This window comes from Rasamsonia emersonii (assembly GCF_000968595.1).
Source record: "Rasamsonia emersonii CBS 393.64 chromosome Unknown ctg1118621760042, whole genome shotgun sequence".
In the NCBI taxonomy this organism is placed as follows: Eukaryota; Fungi; Ascomycota; class Eurotiomycetes; order Eurotiales; family Trichocomaceae; genus Rasamsonia; species Rasamsonia emersonii.
Window position 1 is genome coordinate 191,596 of NW_013563245.1, and position 19,616 is coordinate 211,211.

A 19,616-nucleotide genomic window follows, 5' to 3' on the forward strand; every position below is an offset into this window, starting at 1 on the left:
GAAGACAACGCGAAATTTACTACTGGAAGTCGGATTGTATAGTTGAACTGTCGCGCGTTTTTCTATTATATATATCATTTTGCTGAAGGCCACGTACATTCTCTGGGCCTGGACACTCGCTAGGATTCCCGGGTCGCGTATAACATATGCCCCTCTTTTGAACACCCGAGCGAGGTCTGTATATATACATACGACACGAATCGCGAGAGACATAACACCCTTGACCGGCCTCTGCTTGCTTACTCTTACCTCTTCTACCTCTGTCGCGTCCAGGACAAGCCGTCAATTTCCTCCAGAATCTATATCTGGGTGTAGAAATGGTCCGGAACAAGAAGTCAAACACGTTGGCTCACGAGGATGCTTCCATTGCCCCTTCGACCTTCAATGACGGGCTCCCTTTGCCAAAGCTCTTTGTTTTCGACCTGGATTACACTCTCTGGCCGTTTTGGGTCGACACACATGTCACCCCTCCTGTGAAGCCAAAAGACAATAACTCCCGTTGCGTCGACAGGCAAGTATATATACCCCGGGCAATCTCCTATCGCTTGCTGCTATTCCCCCCCCCCTCCGCGCACGCAGTATACGAGGGAATTCTTATGGCTGACTGTTTGCGCTTCCATTCTGCAGATGGGGTGAATCATTCGCCTTCTATCCCGCCGTTTCGTCCATTCTCCACGCCTGCCGCACGCGCAATATTCCCCTTGGCATCGCCTCTCGCACGCATGCCCCCGACTTGGCTCGCGATATGCTCAAGGCTCTCCACGTCATCCCGACCTTCTCGGATAACCCTGCAGCGAACACGCGCTCTATGCGCGCCTTGGACTACTTTGATTACGTCCAGATCTTCCCGGCGGACAAGACCCAGCATTTTACTCGTATCCACCAGGCCAGCGGGATCCCATACGAAGATATGCTCTTTTTCGATGATGAGGCGCGGAATCGCAACGTCCAGACGGAGCTTGATGTTACCTTCTGCCTCGTTCGTGATGGCATGACACGGGAGGAGGTCGACCGTGGCGTCTGGGAATGGCGGAGAAGGAGAGGCTTCAAGCCCGGGGAACCGGTAACAGAGGACCATGCCGACAAGAATTGATCATACTTTTATATAGTAGTGGATTCTGGGTGGGTATTGGGCGTTTGGGATTTTGTTTAAGCCTGATTGTGAGGTCTATACCCGTATATAGAGACACATAGACACCGATTTGTCTTTGATCGGTTATTATGTACATAGCAATATATATATGGTCAGGAACATCTTTTTTTTTTTACTACTGGACATTTATAGAACGAGAGAAGTATTGTGTGCATTTCAGCAATGATTTGATGTGTTGTTGAAACGGCAATGTACTGTAGTAGTTGATACAACGGTCCCCGCGATTTTTGGAGAAGCTCCGCAAATATTTATTTCCCCGAAGTAGCTACATCCTGGAACCGCAGCGACTATTACCACAGTCCACGAACTACCTACCACTCATACCAACAAATTCTTCAGAGAAAAAAATGTCAGATCCTTCTCAAGCGAGACCAAGCGCGTCAGCGTATCTAAAACCCCCATCCGCTGCTAGCGCTCGTCAACACTCACCCAGCAGTCAACACCGCGTCGCATCATCATCAGGAGCTTCCTCGTCCTCTGCTGCTGCTGCACCACCTCCTCCCCGACCACCTCTCGCGATCCATCCCACAGCCACGATAGCCGAGACCGCCGTCATTCACGGCACACATCAGATCTCCATCGGCCCGGGGACGGTCATCCACCCGCGCGCCCGCCTCCTCTCATACGAAGGGCCCATCCAGATCGGAGACGGGTGTATTATCAGTGAAAAGAGCACGATTGGAGCATCTGCCACAGCCCCTATTACTCCTCCTACCCCTACTCCTACTCCCACTTCCGCGACGGCATCTGAATCGTCAGGTGCGGCTACTACGACTAGTACTCCTATTACGACGCGTCTTTCTTCCTCCGTGACGGTCGGTCCTTACGCCGCCATCCTGCCAGGCGCCTACGTCCGTTCTGCTTGCGTGATCGATTCCCTCGCTGTCGTGAACCGGAATGCAACGGTGGGCGCACACTCGAAGGTCTGTTCCGGCTGCGAAGTTCCAGAGAAGACGATGGTCGAGGATTGGACCGTTGTCTGGGCTGCTGGCGGGGGACTCGGTCAGAGGAGGAGGAAAAGGGTTGTAGATGCTGCTCCTGCTGCGGCGGCGGCTGCGGCGGCCTCATCATCATCAGCCTTGACGGGAGAAGGTGCAACAACAGCAACAACAGCAGGAGGAGAAGGTGCTACAACCAAGGGAATTGACGTCGGCAGTCGTCGGCCGGAGGGTAAACGAGTCGAGGATGCGAGGTTGATTGTCCTCCATAAGGAACGGGAAGGGCTCGCGAAGATGATTGGATTGTCGTCCAGTGCGCAGAGGAGGCGATGATTGATCAATCATCTTTTTTTGCCCCCTCCAAACGGGATAAGAAAGAGTCGGGGATGACTAGCAGTACTTGTGACCAGGAAGCACACGGCATGAAAAGCAGCTGGCTGCACGGGAGGCAGGAGAACAAACGTTCATGACGTTACGATGTCTCTTCTATATGCGACTTTTTTTTCTTTTTACAGTCATGATTATACCCATAGATAGACAGAGAGCATGACAATTTGTAATTACTCTTACTGTACATGTACATAGTTGCATACCATCACCCTTGATGCTCGAAATACCACCGACTGACCTCTTATCTGAACATATTCATAAACCCCCAGGTCTTTCCCCGCCACTCCATGGATGATTGACAATAGATGAAAATGTTCATGTAATAACAATCCCAGATGCGCCATTGTCAAGTGAGGGAACTGGAAAATGAAAAACAAAATCCTCGAAACAGATCATGTCACCGAAACAGAGTGAACAAAGGAAATATTTTGTGCCGTCACTGAGATTTCGAATAAAAAATGTTGACTGCAAAAGCCGAAGATTTTTTTTTTCGGATTTTTCTTTATGATCTCCTGTTGTTGCTGCCTCCTCGAATTCTCTTTCCACCGCTTGCTCCTCCTTCACCACCAGCTTCACCATCTTCTCTAGCCCGCTTGTTCCCCTGCGGGATGAACTGACGAGCTGATCCACTCAGTCCACCTCTATTACTAGGACTGGCTTGCCCCTGGCCTTGTGGCGAGTTTGTACCTTGCTGCACGTTTTGGTTACCTCCCCGTCCATGGCCTCGTCCACCTCGAGGGCGAGGCAGCGAGCTACCGCGCTCTTGAGCCTGTGATTGTTGTTCTTGTTGTTGCTGTTGCTGTTGCTGCTGTTGCTGCTGTTGTTGCTCGGTGGGTTGAGGCCCAAAGGGATTATGTTGCGGCGCAGCACCGCGGCCACCACCTCCTCTACCACGAGCAACTGGTAGCCCCGACTGAAGTGCCCTCAAGGCGGCGCTTGGACCAGTTCCAGCGTTGGGATGGTTACCCACTCCGGTTGACACTGGAGGCTTGTTCGGCAACGACGATGGCTGCTGGTTTTGCTGTTTAATTTGTGCAAATGGGTTTGGAGGCTGATTGTTCTGGTTTGTAGACGCTGGTGCAGGCTGCTGCTGCTGCTGCTGCTGCTGCTGCTGCGCCTGGGCGTTTTCCTGTGGCTGAGACGCAGATTCCGAAGGTTGCTGTGCAGGAGCAGCAGGAGTAGCTTGGGCTGCTTCGGCTGCTGGAGACGGAGGCTTAGCTTCCGCTTCGACACCAGAAGCTGGCGCTGGTGCCGGCGATTGCACAGCGGTCGGGGTTGGCTGCTGTCCTGCTGTGGGAGTTGGGGCAGTGGCCTGTCCACCCTGTGGTGCAGGTTTAGGAGCCGGGGTCTGCGGTGCAGGTCTGGCAGACTTAGCGACCTCCCAAACTTCGACAACAGGTTTCTGTGGAGTCTCAGCTGCCGCCTTCTGGACCACTTCGAGTTTCGCCTGCGCCGTTCTGAATCGCGAATCCAGCATGCTAATCTTGGCCAGTGACTTCTTGTCCGCCAGTTCAACAGCGGATTTAACCTTCTCCTCCGTTCCCTCCTCGTATGCCTTCTTCAGAGCTTCTTTCTCTGCGTTGAACTTCCTCTCAAGCTCAGCTATGGCTTCTGCACTTGGGCCTGCAGCCGGTGCCTGATTCTGGGCTTCCTGCCTCTCTCTCTCCTTCTCCCTTGCAAGCTGAGTTCTAATGTTGTTTCGAATAATGCTTCGGATTGTCTCGTTCTTCGCCACAAGCTCTCTTGCTTGGGCGTCGGTGAGCTGCGGGAGTTCTCCCTCCACCTTCTTCGATGGCGTCTCAGGAGTCTCCTTTGGAGCATCTGCAGCTTGTTGCTGTTGTTGGGCCTTGAGTTTTTCGATCTCTTGCCTGTGGGCATTTCGGATTTCGGCCACTTTGGCGTTGAAGGTTTCCTTCATCTTATCGGATCGTTCCTTGACCTTAGCTTCGAATTGTGCGTCTTTCTCCGCCAATGCGGCTTCCAAACGCTGAATCTTTTCTTCCAGCGCCTTGATCTTCTCTCCATCACCTGGTGCCGATGGCTGAGCAGGTTGAGCAGGGGGTTGAGAGACAGGAGCAGGTTCTGCCTCCTTTCGCTCCTCACCTGGAGCGGATGGCGCCGGTCTCTCTGCTGATTTCAGCTTCAGCTGGTTGAGCTCTTCACGCGTGGCCCTTAGTTCTTCTTGAATAACATCTTTCTCCTGAAGAACAGCATTCAATTCCGCCTGCTTGGCGTTGATACGACCAGTAAGCTCTTTTGACCTCGCCTTGAACTGCTCAGTTAACTTGGCACGAAGTTCCTGGGTACGATCCTCGGCTTGCTTGAGTTGATCTGGGAATGCTGCTGCTTGGGCTTGCAGAGCATCGCGAGCTGAAATAGCTTCATCCCGTTCCTTCTCGAGCGTCGCCAGCTTTTCTTTGAGAGCTTCCATCTCTGCGGGATCGACGCGATCATACTTTTGCAAGATGTTTTCTGTCCGTTGTTGCCATCGATCCCGGTCTGTCTGAAGAAGCCTCATCTCCTCGTCCTTCGTCTCAACCAGGTTTTCAAGCTCGCGGATCCGTGTCTCAAGTGGCTCAATCTGCCGAGAAAGCTCCTCGACACGGGCAGATTTTTCTGCGAGTGCTGCTTCGGCTTGTTTAGCCTGGTTCCGAAGCGTAACACTGCTCTCTCGGAAAAGATTAAGCTCATTAAGTGTCTCCATGAGCTTGTTATGGCTCAGAGCTTGATGTTCACTGTCAGCAGCCGCACGACGCTGCTGTTCCAGTTTCAGACGTGTTTCATCAAGCTGCGACTGTGTGTAGTCAAGTTGCTGGCGGAGTCGCTTGCTTTCTTGAGTAGAGAGATGATATTGTACTTCGACAATCTCTTTCTCCCTACGCAAAAATTTAATAACCTCCTGAAGGCTCTCCAGGCTCAAGCTTGTGCTCTCAGACTCCAGTTCACTCTCGGCTATGTTGGCACGGTCTCTCTGAAGAGAAGAGATCTGTTTCGTAATATTTTCGAGTTGAGAGTGGAGCAACGAGTTTTGGTGGAGGACCTCCTCCCGCCGCTTCTGAAGGTCCGAAATCTCTCTCTCGTAACGATCCTTCAGCTCGTTCCAGCTCTCCTCCTTCTGAGCAAGATCTTTTCTCGAGTTTTCAGCTTGCGTTCTCAAATCAACGATTTCGAGCCGCAGCTGATTGGCCTCGGCACGAACCGACTGCAACTGCTTTGCCGCTTCAGCGTGCTTGAGCAGTTCATTTTCATAATTCTGTTGAGCATGCTGAGCAATTTCCGCTTGCGCCTTAAGATCTTCTTGATGGAACTGCGCAGCGGCAATATGGCGTTCGGTTTCCTCTTTGAGTCTCGAAATCTCAGACTCATACGATGCCTTCTGCTCTTCAAAGCGGCGGGTAACATCACCTTGCTCATCCCGCAATCTTGAAAGTTCACTGTTCGATGCGGATAACTCAGCTGTGATTTCCTCGATGCGCTTCTCGAGATCTTGAATCTTCTTGTCCTTCTCTTCAATAAGTCGATCGGTCTCCTCACGGTACTGCTCTTGCGTTTCCGTCACGGATTGCAGACGCTCCTCAGTTGCCTGACTGATCGCTTTGTAGTCCTCGACTTGCTCCTTGGCATGTTCCAATTCGCTCTTGGCTAGCTCCAGATCGCGCTTCAGTTCAGAGATTTCAATCGACAGTTCTTGCTCACGGGTTAGGCCGCCAGCCTCGCCAGCCTCAGTAGTAGCCTCGGCTGCCCCGGCAGGCGCAGGAGCCACGCTGGGTTTTGATTGCAGAACCTGAAGTCGTTCTTCGGCACTTCGGAGTTCAACAGTAAGCTCGTCCACCCTGGATTGGAGATGATCTCGTGTTGTCTTTGTAGCGATCAACTCCTCACGGACAGAGCTCAGGCTCGCCACCAAGTCGTCAATTCGCTTCTGATTCTGCTCATGCTCATACTCCCTTCGTAATGCAGTTCGCTTCGCTTCCTCAATCTCTTCGTTGAGTTTCCGCTTTGTTGACTGCAATTCCGCCTCTAGGGACTCAATGTTGAGCTGCAAGCGACGCCGACTCTCAGCATCAGTGTGCTCGCGTTCGTTGAGGATGTTCTGCAGATTCGCGTTGAGAGAATCCAATCTGCTGCGCTCGTTTCTGAGAGACTCGTTGTCCTCAATCAACCTTTTCTCAATGTTCTTCCAAAGATCTTTTTCGGCTTTCAAGTTGGCATTCTCTCGCTGCAGACTGTCCACGAGTCCCTTGGCTTCGACAAGGTCTTCAGCGGCCTGTTGAGTCTTGAGATCCTGTCTGTTGGCGTTCTCCAGAAGCGCTGAATAGCGTTTCTGAATCTCAGCGTTTTCATTCTTGAGCATGTTAAAATTGGTCTGGAGAAGCTCTGCTCGCTGAACAGCGGCACTCAGCTGGCTGTTTGACCGGCTCACTTCACTCATGAGTTCGCTGTTCTTCCTCGTCAACTCATTGACCTGCTGCTTCAGTGCAGCATGATCCGTAGCTGTTTCTTGGCGGTAGGTGTCAAAGTGTGCCTGCACCTTTCGGAGTAATTCGGCATAATCAGGAGCATCTGACGGCTGCTGACCTTCCACTAGAGCAGGAGGGGCCGAGCCAAGAGGGACAGACTGTGAGAACGCAGAAGTGTCACCAGCAGTCTGGCGTCTTCGCATAAGCATGCTCCGGAACGTGTCACGCTCCTTCACATAGCTCTTGGTCTGGGCCGTGAGATTCGCGATCTCGTCCCGATAGGTCTCTACGCGAATACGCAGCTCCTTGAGTTCTTCCTGGTCTCGCTGGTAAGCAAGATCCCTTTCTCTTGCTTCCGCACTTTCCATCTTGTCACCCAGCTCTCGGAGCATGCGTCGAAGGGTCACGTTTTGTTCCTGAAGTTCATGGAGGTCTTTGAATGTTGTCAAATTGCGGGTAATGAAGCGACCAGTTTCGCTGAGTTCGGCCATGGACTCTTCGATTTCACCACGGGCGATCTTCTCCAGCTCCTCTCTGTCATATTCCTGCTCTCCTTCTTTGAGAAGGGCAACTTCAAGGACCAAGACCTTAACTTGTGCACTCAAGTCCCTGAGTTGTTGCCGTAGAATTTCTCCTTCCTTGGTCAGGCCCTCAACTTGGCCCCGCCATTTTCTTGCTTCTCGAGTAGCCTCGTCCCTCTCCTTTCCAGCGGTTTCCAAGATGTTTGACATATCAACAACAGCGTTCTCGAGTCGTGCATGGTCAGCCCGTAGCTCGTCAATTTCAGGCTTGCTCGATTCGAGATCTTGAACCATTTCATCCAGAGTGGCTTTGAGCTCCTGGTTCTTCTTCTGCTCAGCAGCAAGCATCGTTCGAACCTTGTCGTACTCGGTGTACATTTGTGTAAGCGTGAGACCACCCTTCGTCCTTGATGTCCGCGGAGAGAATGTGCCAACAGGAGTTCCTGGGCGAAGTGGCGTGGAGGGACCAGTGCCATTCAGACCGCGTCCAGGGCTGGGCGAAGGGTGCCTAGCAGCAGATTCAGATTCAAGCTGGCTGACCGTGAGCTCAAGCTCAGCAACTCGGCGCTCAGCAGCTTCCTTGTCAGAGCGCTCTGTCTCAAGTTCAACACGAAGCTTCGAAATCTCCTCCGCCGCGTCATCCTTTGCCTTCTCCAACGCGAGTTGGCACTCCTGTACGCGCTGTTTCGCTGTTTCTGCGGCAGATCCTTGTAGCTCGGCCAGGCGGTTGGCACTCTCCAGTTCAACTCTAAAGGACTCGGCGGACTGGATGGCCTCCTCTTTGAGTTGCTGGATGGTCGCAAGTGACTCTTCGTACTTCTGCTCAACATCGTCCAGACGGCTCTTGAGAGCGTTCTCATTCCGTCTCAGAGAATCGATGGTTGAGTTGGCCTCTTCAATTTCGCGTTGAAGTTCTGAAATCCGTGCGCTCTTCTCTTTGCGGAATTTGAGGTATTCTGCAGACTTCGTCTTGAGCTCGTTTTCGAACCATTCATTGTTCTTCTTTGTCAGCTCAAGCTCCTGTTGAAGACTCTGTTCTCGGAAACGAGCGCTTGCAGAGGCAGAGTTGGCCGCTTGGAGATTCTGTTCCGCGGTTGAAAGTTCGCGTCTCAATTCGATCGTCTTTTTATGCTGGGCGGAAAGCTCCTCCGCAAGCTTATCATACGCCGCCGACTTGGATTCCAAGAGGGCCAGTGTGTCACGATTCGATGCCTCGAGGGATGAGATACGAGACTTCAGACTGTTCACTTCAGACTCATTTGACGTGCTGGTCGATTTGAGCGTCGCGATTTCAGATTCGAGATTCGCTCGGAGGTTTTCTGTAAAAGCAGTGAGTTAAACGTCGACCGCTTAGATTTCGTAGTACTGACCTGATTCCTGTAGCCTCGTGCGGAGATCGGATATCTCACTCAAACCCTTCTCCACCGAGCTCTTCAGAACTTTGATCTTAGACTCGCTGCTGCGGACGGCATTCTCGAGCTCTACGTCAAGACGGAGCTTGTCGGACTTCAGTTCATCGAATTCCCGAGCCTTAGCGGTAATGCTTTCTAGAAGTTGGTTGACCAGGTCAACCGTCGGAGCCTGAGTAAGTGTAGTGAGGGTCGACTCCGGAACCCCATAATGAGAGGATAGAAAAGGTATTTCGATGGTGGCTGCAGCCATGTTGAGCTTCCAGCAGCTTCAAAAGGCCGATAATCAAGTGTGAAAGCACGAGATGCTGATAAATCGTCGTTTTGAGGAAGCTCCTCAAAGCTTGAAACGTAGGAAGGGTCGTGAGCGACAAGGTAGGTATTCCGTGGCGCGCGTGATAGCACCACTGGGACAAGTGCACACGACGCTGCGATGTTCAATTATGGCATGTCGTGGAAGCAAAAAGAGCATAAGTTGAAGAAAGTAAGGGAAAAGAGAAAATTTCCCAGCGGCCCTCGACGAGCGAAGCGGCGCGTAGGGAACAATGAACGAACAGAGCTCTCAGTGAATGACTGCCCAGGCGTTTGACTGGGCTGCCACGAGTTGGCGCGGCGTTAGGCCGGTGGCTGGTAGGTATCACGTGACAACTGCCGTCTTCACTGTCCAACTTGACTTCCTCCACCTTCACCTTGCCATCAATAGGATCTGATCCTATTCTGCTTCCGAGACACAGCACACAACGAGCTGAGACCTCCAGGCTTGTCGATTCCTGGAAAGGATTTGGGACGGGACGCTTATCTGCTCCGTCCTGCGGCAAGTTGGTCTCCCATGCTCGAGAAGACTCTGAGCTCTCTTTGGAGCCTGACTTAATCAAGGCAGGCCTTGATCTCTCCACCGTCTTTCCCTCCTACCTTCTTCCTAATTCAGCCGAGGAGCGATCGAATCTGGTCTGTCAGTGATCACAATGTCATATCTTCAGCAGCAGATAAATAACTTCAACGCGAACGTGGTATCATCGGCCAGTCGCCTTCCGCAGCAGAGGCGCACTGTCGGAAACGGTGCGCCCGGGGCGGCCACGACCCCGCAACCTGCATCTTCCTCATCTACGCCAAACCAAGGAAGCGAAACGAAGCGAAAACGGCATGAATCGGACATTGTCTATTCCCAGCCTGCCAATACTGGCACTGGCAAGGATATCATGACGCAAGTGCTCTTTGCAATCGAACACATGAAGGCGAAGGGTGTGCCGCTCAAGTTCAGCGACATTGTCTCGTATTTATCTCTCCAGCATCGCGCTCAGGATCAGGGCTACCTACATGCGTTGCGCAGCATTCTTCAAGTGCACGAAAAAGTCAACTATGACCCTAAGGGCGCCAACGGTGAAGGTACTTTCAGCTTCCGTCCACCGCATAACATCCGCACAGCGGAGCAGCTGCTCCAGAAACTTCAGTCTCAGACTACTGCGGCAGGTATGAGTGTACGGGAGCTCCGTGAGGGATGGCCCAACGTCGAGGAGACTATCAACCAACTGGAGAAGGAAGGCAAACTTCTGGTTACTAGAAACAAGAAGGATGATCATGCCAAGATGGTTTGGGCCAACGATCCGTCCTTGAATTATCATTTCGATGAAGAGTTTCGTCAAATTTGGGATAAGATCAAGGTGCCCGACCAGCAGAAAGTGATAGAGGAACTCGAGAAGGCTGGCATCACGCCAACAAGCAAAAACAAGGTCGTGAAGCCCCGCCCCAAGGTTGAGCAGAAAAAGGTGAAGAAGCCACGGAGGAGTGGCAAGACGACCAACACCCATATGATGGGTGTGTTGAGGGATTATTCACACCTGAAGCGGTGAACCAGGTACTCAACGAAACCTTTTTTTTATGACATAGTGTCCTTATGATGGGAGGTTCATTTTTCAGTCATGGTTTCCGTCTGGTAGATTGCCCAAAGGGATCCTCTGACGTGGGTTGGGGTCCGAGCGGACTGGTTTTTAACTTGCATTGCACCGGCGTTTGGCTTGGGTTTGTGTCTTTTTTTCTTTTTGTCGGGTATGTGCTGTTTGACAGGGAGGGTGAATGATGAAAAAAGAGGAAGATTGCTTTTCGATGCCAGAGCATCTTGCTCTCTCGCATTTGCGTCTCATTTCTGAATGCACTTGTAACTTATTATGTAACTTTAGGATTGACCAGAAAGAGGGGCAGACGGGCAGGCAAACAGATACAAAAATGAGCAGATAGATACCCAAAAAAGGAATGGAATGAAATGAAATGGAATAAAAAGAATCAGAACCAGACTGCGTGTCTTATTGATATTGATAACTCTTCGTTATATTATTCTATCATGCTTCGAACTTATTTTCTATTTTCTCTGCGACAATGGAACAGGGGTTTCCTCCTTTTAAAACTTTTTGAACCCTCGTACATATTTACTGAACCAAGATAGGGTAGATAGACTGTGTACTACTGTACAGTACAGTACATAGATAGAGTATTCAAAAAAAAAAAAACCACTGGAACAAATACACAAGAGGCATCCCAGAAAAAAAAGAACAACCAAGTAGTATGACGGAAGAGACGAAAGAAGAAAAATTATCTCTGAAACCAACAGGCTTGGTATTCATTTATTTAGTCATGGTCAGTCGGTCAGTGCTTCCCATTGGTAACGACAACAGGATCCGTCTTCTCCAGATACGCGACCAGATCCTCGATCGTGCAGACCTTCAGGCCGAACCGCTTGCCGAATTTCAGGCATGCGTCCCGCCTCATCATGCCGGTGTTGCCGCGCAGCTCGGCCACGCCTTCGACCAGATCGCCTTCTTCGACGAGTTCTCCGATGACGCCCGCCGGGGGTTTGCCCGCCAGGCGACAGAAATCGATTGCGGCCTCGGTGTGTCCTCTCCGCTCACGGACGCCGCCGACTCGTGCCCGCAGCGGCAGGATGTGTCCTGGGCGGCGGAAGTGCTCGGCTCGGACGTTTGGGTCGGCCAGCTGCCGGCAGGTCAGGGCTCGATCGTGGGCGGAGATCCCCGTCGTGACGGAGGGGTCGTTCGAGTCGATCGAGATTGTGTATGCAGTGCGGTTCGGGTCGGTGTTGTCGACCACCATCTGTGGCAGGGACAGACGGTCGGCGAGATCGGGGAGGATAGGAGCGCAAATGTAGCCACTGTAGACGTCAGACATTGTCGTCTCTTAGATGGTGAGAGCGCCAGAAGTGACAGGTCTCCGTGCGGTCTCCCGGGTGAATATTATTATATAAACGTGCAGAGCCTACCTCGAGTACCGCACCATGAAAGCCATCTTGGCTTCCGTAACCGAATCCGCCGCTATAATAAGATCGCCCTCATTCTCACGGTCCTGCGAATCGAGGACAATTACGAATTCGCCGTTCTCTGCAACTCTCAGCGCCACAAGATCAGCAACCCGTCAGAGGCGAAGGCGAAGGACACTGGCCAAGGAGCAGACACAGAGAGAATTGCAAACTCACTGAATGCTGCTACCGCATCTTCAATCGGGTCAAATTGTAAACCCTTATCCATCACTGCCGGCATCCTGGGTCGATGTAGTAGGTATGTTTTTCGTCCCGTCGGAGATTCTCGGGCGGGGGCAGGTATTCTGCGGAAGAACTTTGCCTTTTCGTTTCCGCAAATCCCCCCCTCAATCAATTCAGGAAGAGGAAATAGAGACGATCAGAGTATATATATCACAGCGATTGTCGAATTGGCACAGTGATGTTGGCAAGTCGGGCTTGTCGAAGACAAAACGCGGAGGGGTAAATGCGCCTCGGCTGCGGGGGTGAGACGCGAAGAGAGAAAGGATGCGGAGGTGGAAGATTGATGCGGAGATAATGTGAAATGAAAGGACAGGGAACCCCTATTTGCCTTTTACGACCCTCTCCCAATAGTTGCTGCTAGAGAGAGTCTTGGGACAGCAGATCAGGCCGACAAAACTTGTAAATTTGTCAGACGTGAATCAAGCTCAGATAATCAGCTGCAATCGGGCTCAGAGCGGGGCCCGCCCGCCTCTCGCCGTTGTTTCTGGCAGTCGGCGGGCCCGACAGGCACCTCGCCGGCATTTCACTAGCTGATGGCGGCAACGACGGGCTCACTTACACTTCAGCATGTCTCTTACGAGTACAGAAGGACAGCTTAGAACCCTTGTAATAATAGATACCATAACGCCTGCTAATTCTATTATCCTTTCGAAGATCATTACCCAACCGACATTGGAGTCATGCTTTCAATAAAGACGTTTCCTCCAAAGCATAAAACTCCTCCAGATGCTGTCGAACGCCCTTCATGCCATACCTAGCCTTCCCATCCATCTTACCTCATCGGCCTGTCTCTCCAGCGCTCTTCGGATCATCCGAGAGTACTCCTGTTCGCGCCGCCGCTCCTCCTTATCACCCTCGTCCTCCTCCTCCTCCTCGGATTCCGCATCTCCGTCATGAGAGAATCTCAGCCGTCCAATCCGTTCCCCGGTCCAGATGAGGAGCTCGTCGCCCGTGAGATTAGCATCTGTAGGAAGGATTTTGCGAGCCACGTCACTGCTTCCGCCAGTGTCAGAAGACAGAAACATGCCCGATGGGCTGTTCGCATCTGAAGAGCCATCAACGCTGGCAGCCGCCGAGCGTTTTCGATCCGTGTTGATGTTCCAGCGACGAACCTCGGTCCGCCCATCCCTCTCAACCCACTTGATATTACCACCCGCGTCGGAAAAGACGATGCGGACACCATGGGACGCCACAGACAGCAACTTGGAACTTGCAGCACTCTGGCGATTTTGATAAACTGTAGATTGATTGAAGGATGAGCTGGCAGATTCCTCCTGAGGATCAGATCCGGAAAATGACAGCTTGTACAGCTCTAATGAGCCTCTCCCGTTGTATTCACCACACGCGACAATGGTATGCGTGCTCGACCAGTGAGAGTCCGACGGAACCGGGAAATTTGGCGCAGGAACCGAGGCTAGGCCGCAGAGCCGGGCACCCGAGTGGACGGCGTTCTGTAATCGGGGAAAGGACCGCCGGTCATAGCAGAGAATGCTAGGAAACCGCCCGGCGAGAAGAATCGTATTGACATGCGGAGTAGGAGGATGCAGGATTGACAGTGGACTGGGCTGGAAGAGAGGAGCATAGTTGGCCCCCTTTTCCAACGGATCCGGACTTCGTATCTGATGAGGTGGCTGGCCATTCGGTTGCAGCTGGAGGACGTGACAATCAGGATGACTATATAGATTTGAGTTGGGGAGAAATTGCACAGGCTCCTTTTCACACCGGAGACCGATTTCTGCCTCCTCTTCACGCATCGGCAGTCGCGAGTCGTAAATCTGAAGGCTCTGCGAAGTGGCCAAAGTAAGCGGCACAGAGTAGTCTGTTTCCTGCGACAGGGCGAAAATCGGCCATGCATATCGCTCCTGAGAGATCACTTGCAAGGTTTCCAAGTCCACTTCGTTGAGAATGTTACCGACGGCAATATAGGCCCGTTTACGGATAGAGTCGACACTCACACCCTCCACAACGTTCAGAAACTCTGATGACGAACTTTGGGCAGACGACTTCTCGCTTCTTCCCGACAAATCAGCGAAAAGAATGCCCGGACTGCTGACTCCTGCGACCTTCCCTTTGGTAGTCTGCGAGGTGCTAGTGCGGGAGTGATTCAGGTCCCATATACAAACACTGCCATCCTCCAACGGGGCTACAACCTTATCTTCTCTGGCAGAGCTCCAGTCCCTAAGCAATCCCACCCCTTTGACGTCACTGGAATGTCCATTTGTCGAACGACCTGTGGCCACAGAAGGTTGTTGCAGCCAGCTGAAAGAGATAGGGCCGTGGCGTGCGATATATTCAGAATACCAGTCCACGTCTTCGGTTTCATACGAAGGGTCCCATTCCGCTGCTGCTCTGTACCTCTCTCCCAGGGAAGGCCTGTGAGAGGCGTTCTGGCTATCGCCTGACTCGTCAGCGGCTCGATTGATGGATTCAACACGTGGCTGGATCAAGTCGCGAAGGGTGCCAGGTCCCAACGAACTAAGGGATGCGACTGACGACACCGGTAAGCTCCCGGATGCCCTCCCGTTGGAGAAGGCATTTTCTGAGGCGCGCCATGAGCCCTCGTAGCAGTGAAGCCTCCAAAGATTGTTGTCACGGGATAGCGTAAAGAATCGTCGTGAGACGAGCTGTAACTTGACCTGTTCCTTTGGACTGAGGTCTGCATATGGGATGTATCAGCACCGGGATCGATGGCAAGCGGCGCGGGGCAACAATGCGGGGAGATACGGCGGCATAGGAAGGGCTCCTAGCACCTACAGTCGATGATCTTGGTGAGGATCTCTACGGGCAGCTTGTCCATGAGGCGGAAGATGAGACGACTGCATGGGGGGCAGAACGTATTCCCCTCCTGAGCGACCCGAACGAGGAGAGAAGGAGAGAAGACAAGAGCGTTCCCAGCGCAGGAGTTGATGCCATTGCTCCCCACAGAGGAACGCCCGGCCTGTCTAGACCGTCCATCACGTGGCGGACTCCCTGTTCCGTCGAATCAGCGGAAGCCATCGAGCGTTGCCGAAACCGCCGCGGAATGTGTTTCCTCTGATGCAATCGGCATTCGTCAGAAACATTGGAATTTTGCTCAATAGACTGTGCCAGAGGTCGCTCAAGATCATGTTATTTTCAGCAGAGCCAAAGTGAGCACTACAGGATGGTACTTTACATCTCATACAGGCATTATAATGCTACATAAACTTCCTTGTATCGTCCATCTGATGGTCTGAGTCAAAAATGAATTTTCAAAGACGCTTTTAGTATCAACGATTTGGATACCCAATATGGGGTTTGTGCCCTTGGATATACATTGTCGAGGTGTTGGATTGTGCCTCAGACTGCCCCAAAATTCTCTTGTAGATCAAACCGAAAAACAAAAGCCCGAAAAGAAGAGAAAACACCAGAAACATACCAAAAATTCAGCCGTCAGGTTTATATACTGCGTCTTTGCATAAGACCGTCACTTTTTTGAAGAAACGTCTCCATTCGAGTGGGTCACCCTTGATCTTCATAAACTCCACCTCGTACAAACCCTCCGATACGTACTCAACGATAATGTTTCCCTGAAGCATGCACATTCGCTGATCCTTGGTCGCGACGCGTATCACCACAGGAGTCCTCGTTTCGGCCCCTGTTGGCGGCATCGGAACGGGGACGCCTAGGCGATGGAGGGCCTCGCAGAGAAGCGGAACGAGCAGCTTCAGAGCCCACACGGAGAAGAACCGTGTTAAGGGGCGAGAAGGGACAATGTCGTGGAACTTTTGAGCCTTCTGTGTGCGGCTGAGGGGAACAGATGGGTTGGAACTAAACTGCGACAAGGAAGGTTCGTCTTCGAGACGTTCTGCCAGCAGGAAACCCTGTGTGGCCAAGACATGGTCCGTCGGTTGAGTCGATGAAAAGCCATTGGCATTCAGATGCGGTGCGTCCCAGTCAAGGAGCACGTCATTTATCGGCATCTCTGGTTGCGTCGACGATAGCCTGGTCTCGATACCATTTTCGGTGTCGATATCCATGGCGGGCGAAGAAGGCCTCTGGCGGCTGCTTTGTGACTGAGCTAGAGGGTCTTGGGTGAAGTCAATGTGCAGCGACTCGAACATGCTGGTAGCCAAATTGATAGGATCTCGCAATTTGCCATCTGGGGATAAATACTTATTCTGACGCGTGAACCAAGGGTGTCTTCGCACGTCTTCCATAGTAAATCTGCTCTCAGTATCGACTTTCATCATGCCTCGCAGGAGGGACAGTGTTGCCCGCGGTAGCCGCTGCCATAGCTCATCAGTGGTTCTCGCATTTTTCGCGACGTACTCGCTGAATTCGTAGCTATTCTCTGTTGGACTATCCCATGGGGTATTGCCCGCCAGCAGCACAAAAAGTACGACGCCGCAGGACCAAATATCGGCCAGATCTGCCCGATAGCCCTTGCCCTTCTCTTGACCCCGGTTGCTGCACGTAATTACTTCCGGCGCGATGTACGGAGGGCTGCCACACAGCGTCGTGCACAGTTTTGTCTTGCCATTGTATTCAAAGACCGTGGCCAACCCGAAATCTGCGATCTTCAGGTTTCCATCTGCCGAGAGCAAGATGTTCTCTGGCTTGATGTCGCGATGACCCACGCCTTTCGAGTGCATGTAACTCACCGCGCTGATAAGCTGGGTGAAGTAGACATGCGCGATGTCCTCGCCAACGCCTTCATCGGCCTCGATCTTGTCGAACAGGTCTCCCCCTTCCGCGAGCTCCATTGCTATCCATCGCCATGTCGCGTCTTCGCCCGTATGGAAAAAGGATATGATGTTCTTGTGATCGCCTATATGCTTGTGTACTGTGACTTCCATCTGCAATTGCCGAGGACTAATCTTGCCATGGCGGGCGGCATATTCCTTGTGAATGAACTTCACCGCGAAGACCGGCTTGTCCTCCTGGAGTGGACATGCCTTTTTGATGCTGTAACACGATCAATCATGAGTATTTTTCTCTCTTCTTCCCATAGATCCACAAGTGAAATGCTATACGAACCAGGCATAGGCGCCCTGCCCGATTGTTTTCGACACAATGCGGAATGGCAGCTCGGTGGGCAGCGGGGCCAGCTGAGAGTGCTGCATGGCCTGACTAGGAGATCCAGACCGCTCGAATAGACCTGATCCACGATCGCCCATAGATCTGGAGCAATTGGATGGGCAGAACGAGGTGTCTTTGGGTCTGTTTACAGCGTGGCGACGCTCGAGCAGCGATTCGACATCCCTTGCGGGCGCGTCTCGAGGGGCCGCGAACCAATTTATCCTCTTTAAGTAATGTGTTGTTTACCTCCCAGGCTACAGCCTCAGCCTGCCATTCGGAGAATAAAAGAGTCAGCCAAGCTCGGCTTGCCAATGGCTCGTCCTCATAGGGATTTAAGTCTGAGTAAGCAGACAAAGTTTTACTACGAGACTAGACAGATCAGAAAGTAACTTCCTGTACCAGCCAGCAGAGATTCTTGCGAAGAAAACTAGCACTCCGTGACCAACCACCGGCTGCACCGGCCTTGTCGCGTGCTGCATGCAGGAGATCGATCGCTGGCTTTTCAACTGCGCAGTTTCAGCGCCGCAGCGTGAAGAAGCCAGCTGTGGCTGTCGAGAACGCAGCAGAAACCAGCAGTGGCACGCTAACGCAACGTGGGGCTGCCAATTGTTGCCGGGCAGTCTGCTGCCTTCTTTCGGAGTAAACAAAGATCCCCGTGCTCTCGTCTCTCTCCAAACCTCCTCAGATATCTCGAGAAGGGCTTCCGATCTCAGGTCTTGATCTTGATTTCCTTTCCCCACGTTCTCTGCTGCCTTCTCTCCTCCTCTCGCTCTCCCGCTCTCTTTTTGTCCGTTGTGGGTCGCTCCGATCGACGTTTGCCTTGATCGGATCCGTCAATCATTCCAGTGACTAGACTCTCGCATTCCAGACGGACAGGAGAAATCAGATAAAACCGACTCTTCGGCCCTCCGCATTCAATCGACATGGACTATACGATGGAGGATACGCAGAACTCGGCGCCCCAGGCGCACGAAGCCTCCAAGCTGGGGTCTTCGGTACAGAGAAACGACACCCAGAGTGTCACGAAGAGGTTCGTTCTGCTGTGCTTGTCCCAATCGGTCATCCAATCCTGCGCTATGAATGTCTTGAACCACGGTTTCTAATGCGATGTGGTCTTTAGGCTCCAGTCAGAGTTGATGCAGCTCATGCTCTCTCCTTCGCCGGGTATCTCAGCTTTCCCCAACGCGGACGGTAACCTTTTGTCGTGGACTGCTACCATCGACGGGCCAAGCGACACACCTTACGAGAATCTTAAATTCAAGCTCTCCTTTACCTTCCCCCATAATTATCCTTATGCACCTCCTACGGTCCTTTTCAAGACCCCGATCTATCATCCCAATGTGGACTTCTCCGGCCGCATCTGCCTCGACATTCTGAAGGACAAATGGAGCGCGGTATACAATGTTCAGAGTGTGCTACTTAGCTTGCAGAGCTTGCTTGGCGAGCCAAACAAGTAAGTGTTTCTTATGATGAGAGAGATCGCGGAAAGGAGGGTGCTGACAACATATGCGACAGCGCGAGCCCCCTGAACGGTCAAGCCGCGGAGCTCTGGGACAAAAATCCAGAGGAATTCAAGCGTCATGTTTTGGCAAGACACCGTGACATCGAAGATGACGAGTGAACAAAAATATCCTCGACGATTTTTGAATGGAATTGACTGTTTCTGGGTACTGGTGCTGGGATTGAAATACAGGCATTGTCGGTCGATTGGGAGAAATGCATGCCATTGCCTTCCTGCATATCGGCGGCGTTCACTTCATTCGGCACGAACATTGGGTATGGAGTTTTTGGGTGTGGTTCTGGCCGCTGACTATGGACTCTTTTTTTTTTACGGTCAACGACGTGATACCTCATAGTTTCTCTCTTGCTTTTTATTTTTATTTTAATTTTATTTTTCTGCATTCTGCGAGAAATCGGAAATGGATCAATGCGCCTTTTTTTTACCGTCAACTTCTAATTCTCTGATTATTGTCGAGTCTGTGAAGGTTGTTTCTAGGGATTTCCATCTTCGCTGTATCAGCGATTGCATTCAGATTTAAGCATTTACCGTATCTGTTCCTTTTTCTTTATTTCTTTCGGTCATTTTTTTGTCGTCTTTTTTTCTTCTGGAGCAAAAGGCGTCGTATGGAGACTGTTCTGCTCCACGTAATCCTTTTAT

The 19,616-nt window shown here is 51.9% G+C and overlaps 6 protein-coding genes across 6 annotated transcripts; 3 read left to right on the forward strand and 3 right to left on the reverse strand.

Annotated features, from left to right (window-relative positions):
• Nucleotides 1-745: 745 nt before the first annotated feature.
• T310_2946 (Transferase hexapeptide domain protein) lies at nt 746-2,424 on the forward strand (the record flags this gene model as incomplete). Its single annotated transcript, XM_013474225.1, has 4 exons — nt 746-1,063; nt 1,185-1,223; nt 1,286-1,300; nt 1,357-2,424. The coding sequence occupies 4 exons, from the start codon at nt 746-748 to the stop codon at nt 2,422-2,424; spliced, it is 1,440 nt and encodes a 479-aa protein (XP_013329679.1).
• A 559-nt stretch (nt 2,425-2,983) lies between these two features.
• Nucleotides 2,984-9,124, reverse strand: T310_2947 (Filament-forming protein (Tpr/p270); the record flags this gene model as incomplete). Its single annotated transcript, XM_013474226.1, has 2 exons — nt 2,984-8,781; nt 8,833-9,124. The coding sequence occupies 2 exons, from the start codon at nt 9,122-9,124 to the stop codon at nt 2,984-2,986; spliced, it is 6,090 nt and encodes a 2,029-aa protein (XP_013329680.1).
• Nucleotides 9,125-9,836: 712 nt separating this feature from the next.
• T310_2948 (uncharacterized protein) lies at nt 9,837-10,721 on the forward strand (the record flags this gene model as incomplete). The annotated part of the gene is made up of 1 exon (XM_013474227.1): nt 9,837-10,721. One exon carries the CDS (start codon nt 9,837-9,839, stop codon nt 10,719-10,721), a length of 885 nt encoding a protein of 294 aa, XP_013329681.1.
• Nucleotides 10,722-11,511: 790 nt separating this feature from the next.
• T310_2949 (uncharacterized protein) lies at nt 11,512-15,215 on the reverse strand (the record flags this gene model as incomplete). The annotated part of the gene is made up of 6 exons (XM_013474228.1): nt 11,512-12,031; nt 12,140-12,257; nt 12,353-12,417; nt 12,978-13,021; nt 13,195-15,074; nt 15,173-15,215. The coding sequence occupies 6 exons, from the start codon at nt 15,213-15,215 to the stop codon at nt 11,512-11,514; spliced, it is 2,670 nt and encodes an 889-aa protein (XP_013329682.1).
• Nucleotides 15,216-15,822: 607 nt separating this feature from the next.
• Nucleotides 15,823-17,556, reverse strand: T310_2950 (Serine/threonine protein kinase; the record flags this gene model as incomplete). The annotated part of the gene is made up of 2 exons (XM_013474229.1): nt 15,823-17,344; nt 17,417-17,556. The coding sequence occupies 2 exons, from the start codon at nt 17,554-17,556 to the stop codon at nt 15,823-15,825; spliced, it is 1,662 nt and encodes a 553-aa protein (XP_013329683.1).
• Nucleotides 17,557-18,393: 837 nt separating this feature from the next.
• T310_2951 (Ubiquitin--protein ligase) lies at nt 18,394-19,079 on the forward strand (the record flags this gene model as incomplete). The annotated part of the gene is made up of 3 exons (XM_013474230.1): nt 18,394-18,488; nt 18,579-18,911; nt 18,974-19,079. The coding sequence occupies 3 exons, from the start codon at nt 18,394-18,396 to the stop codon at nt 19,077-19,079; spliced, it is 534 nt and encodes a 177-aa protein (XP_013329684.1).
• Between the last annotated feature and the right edge of the window lie 537 nt (nt 19,080-19,616).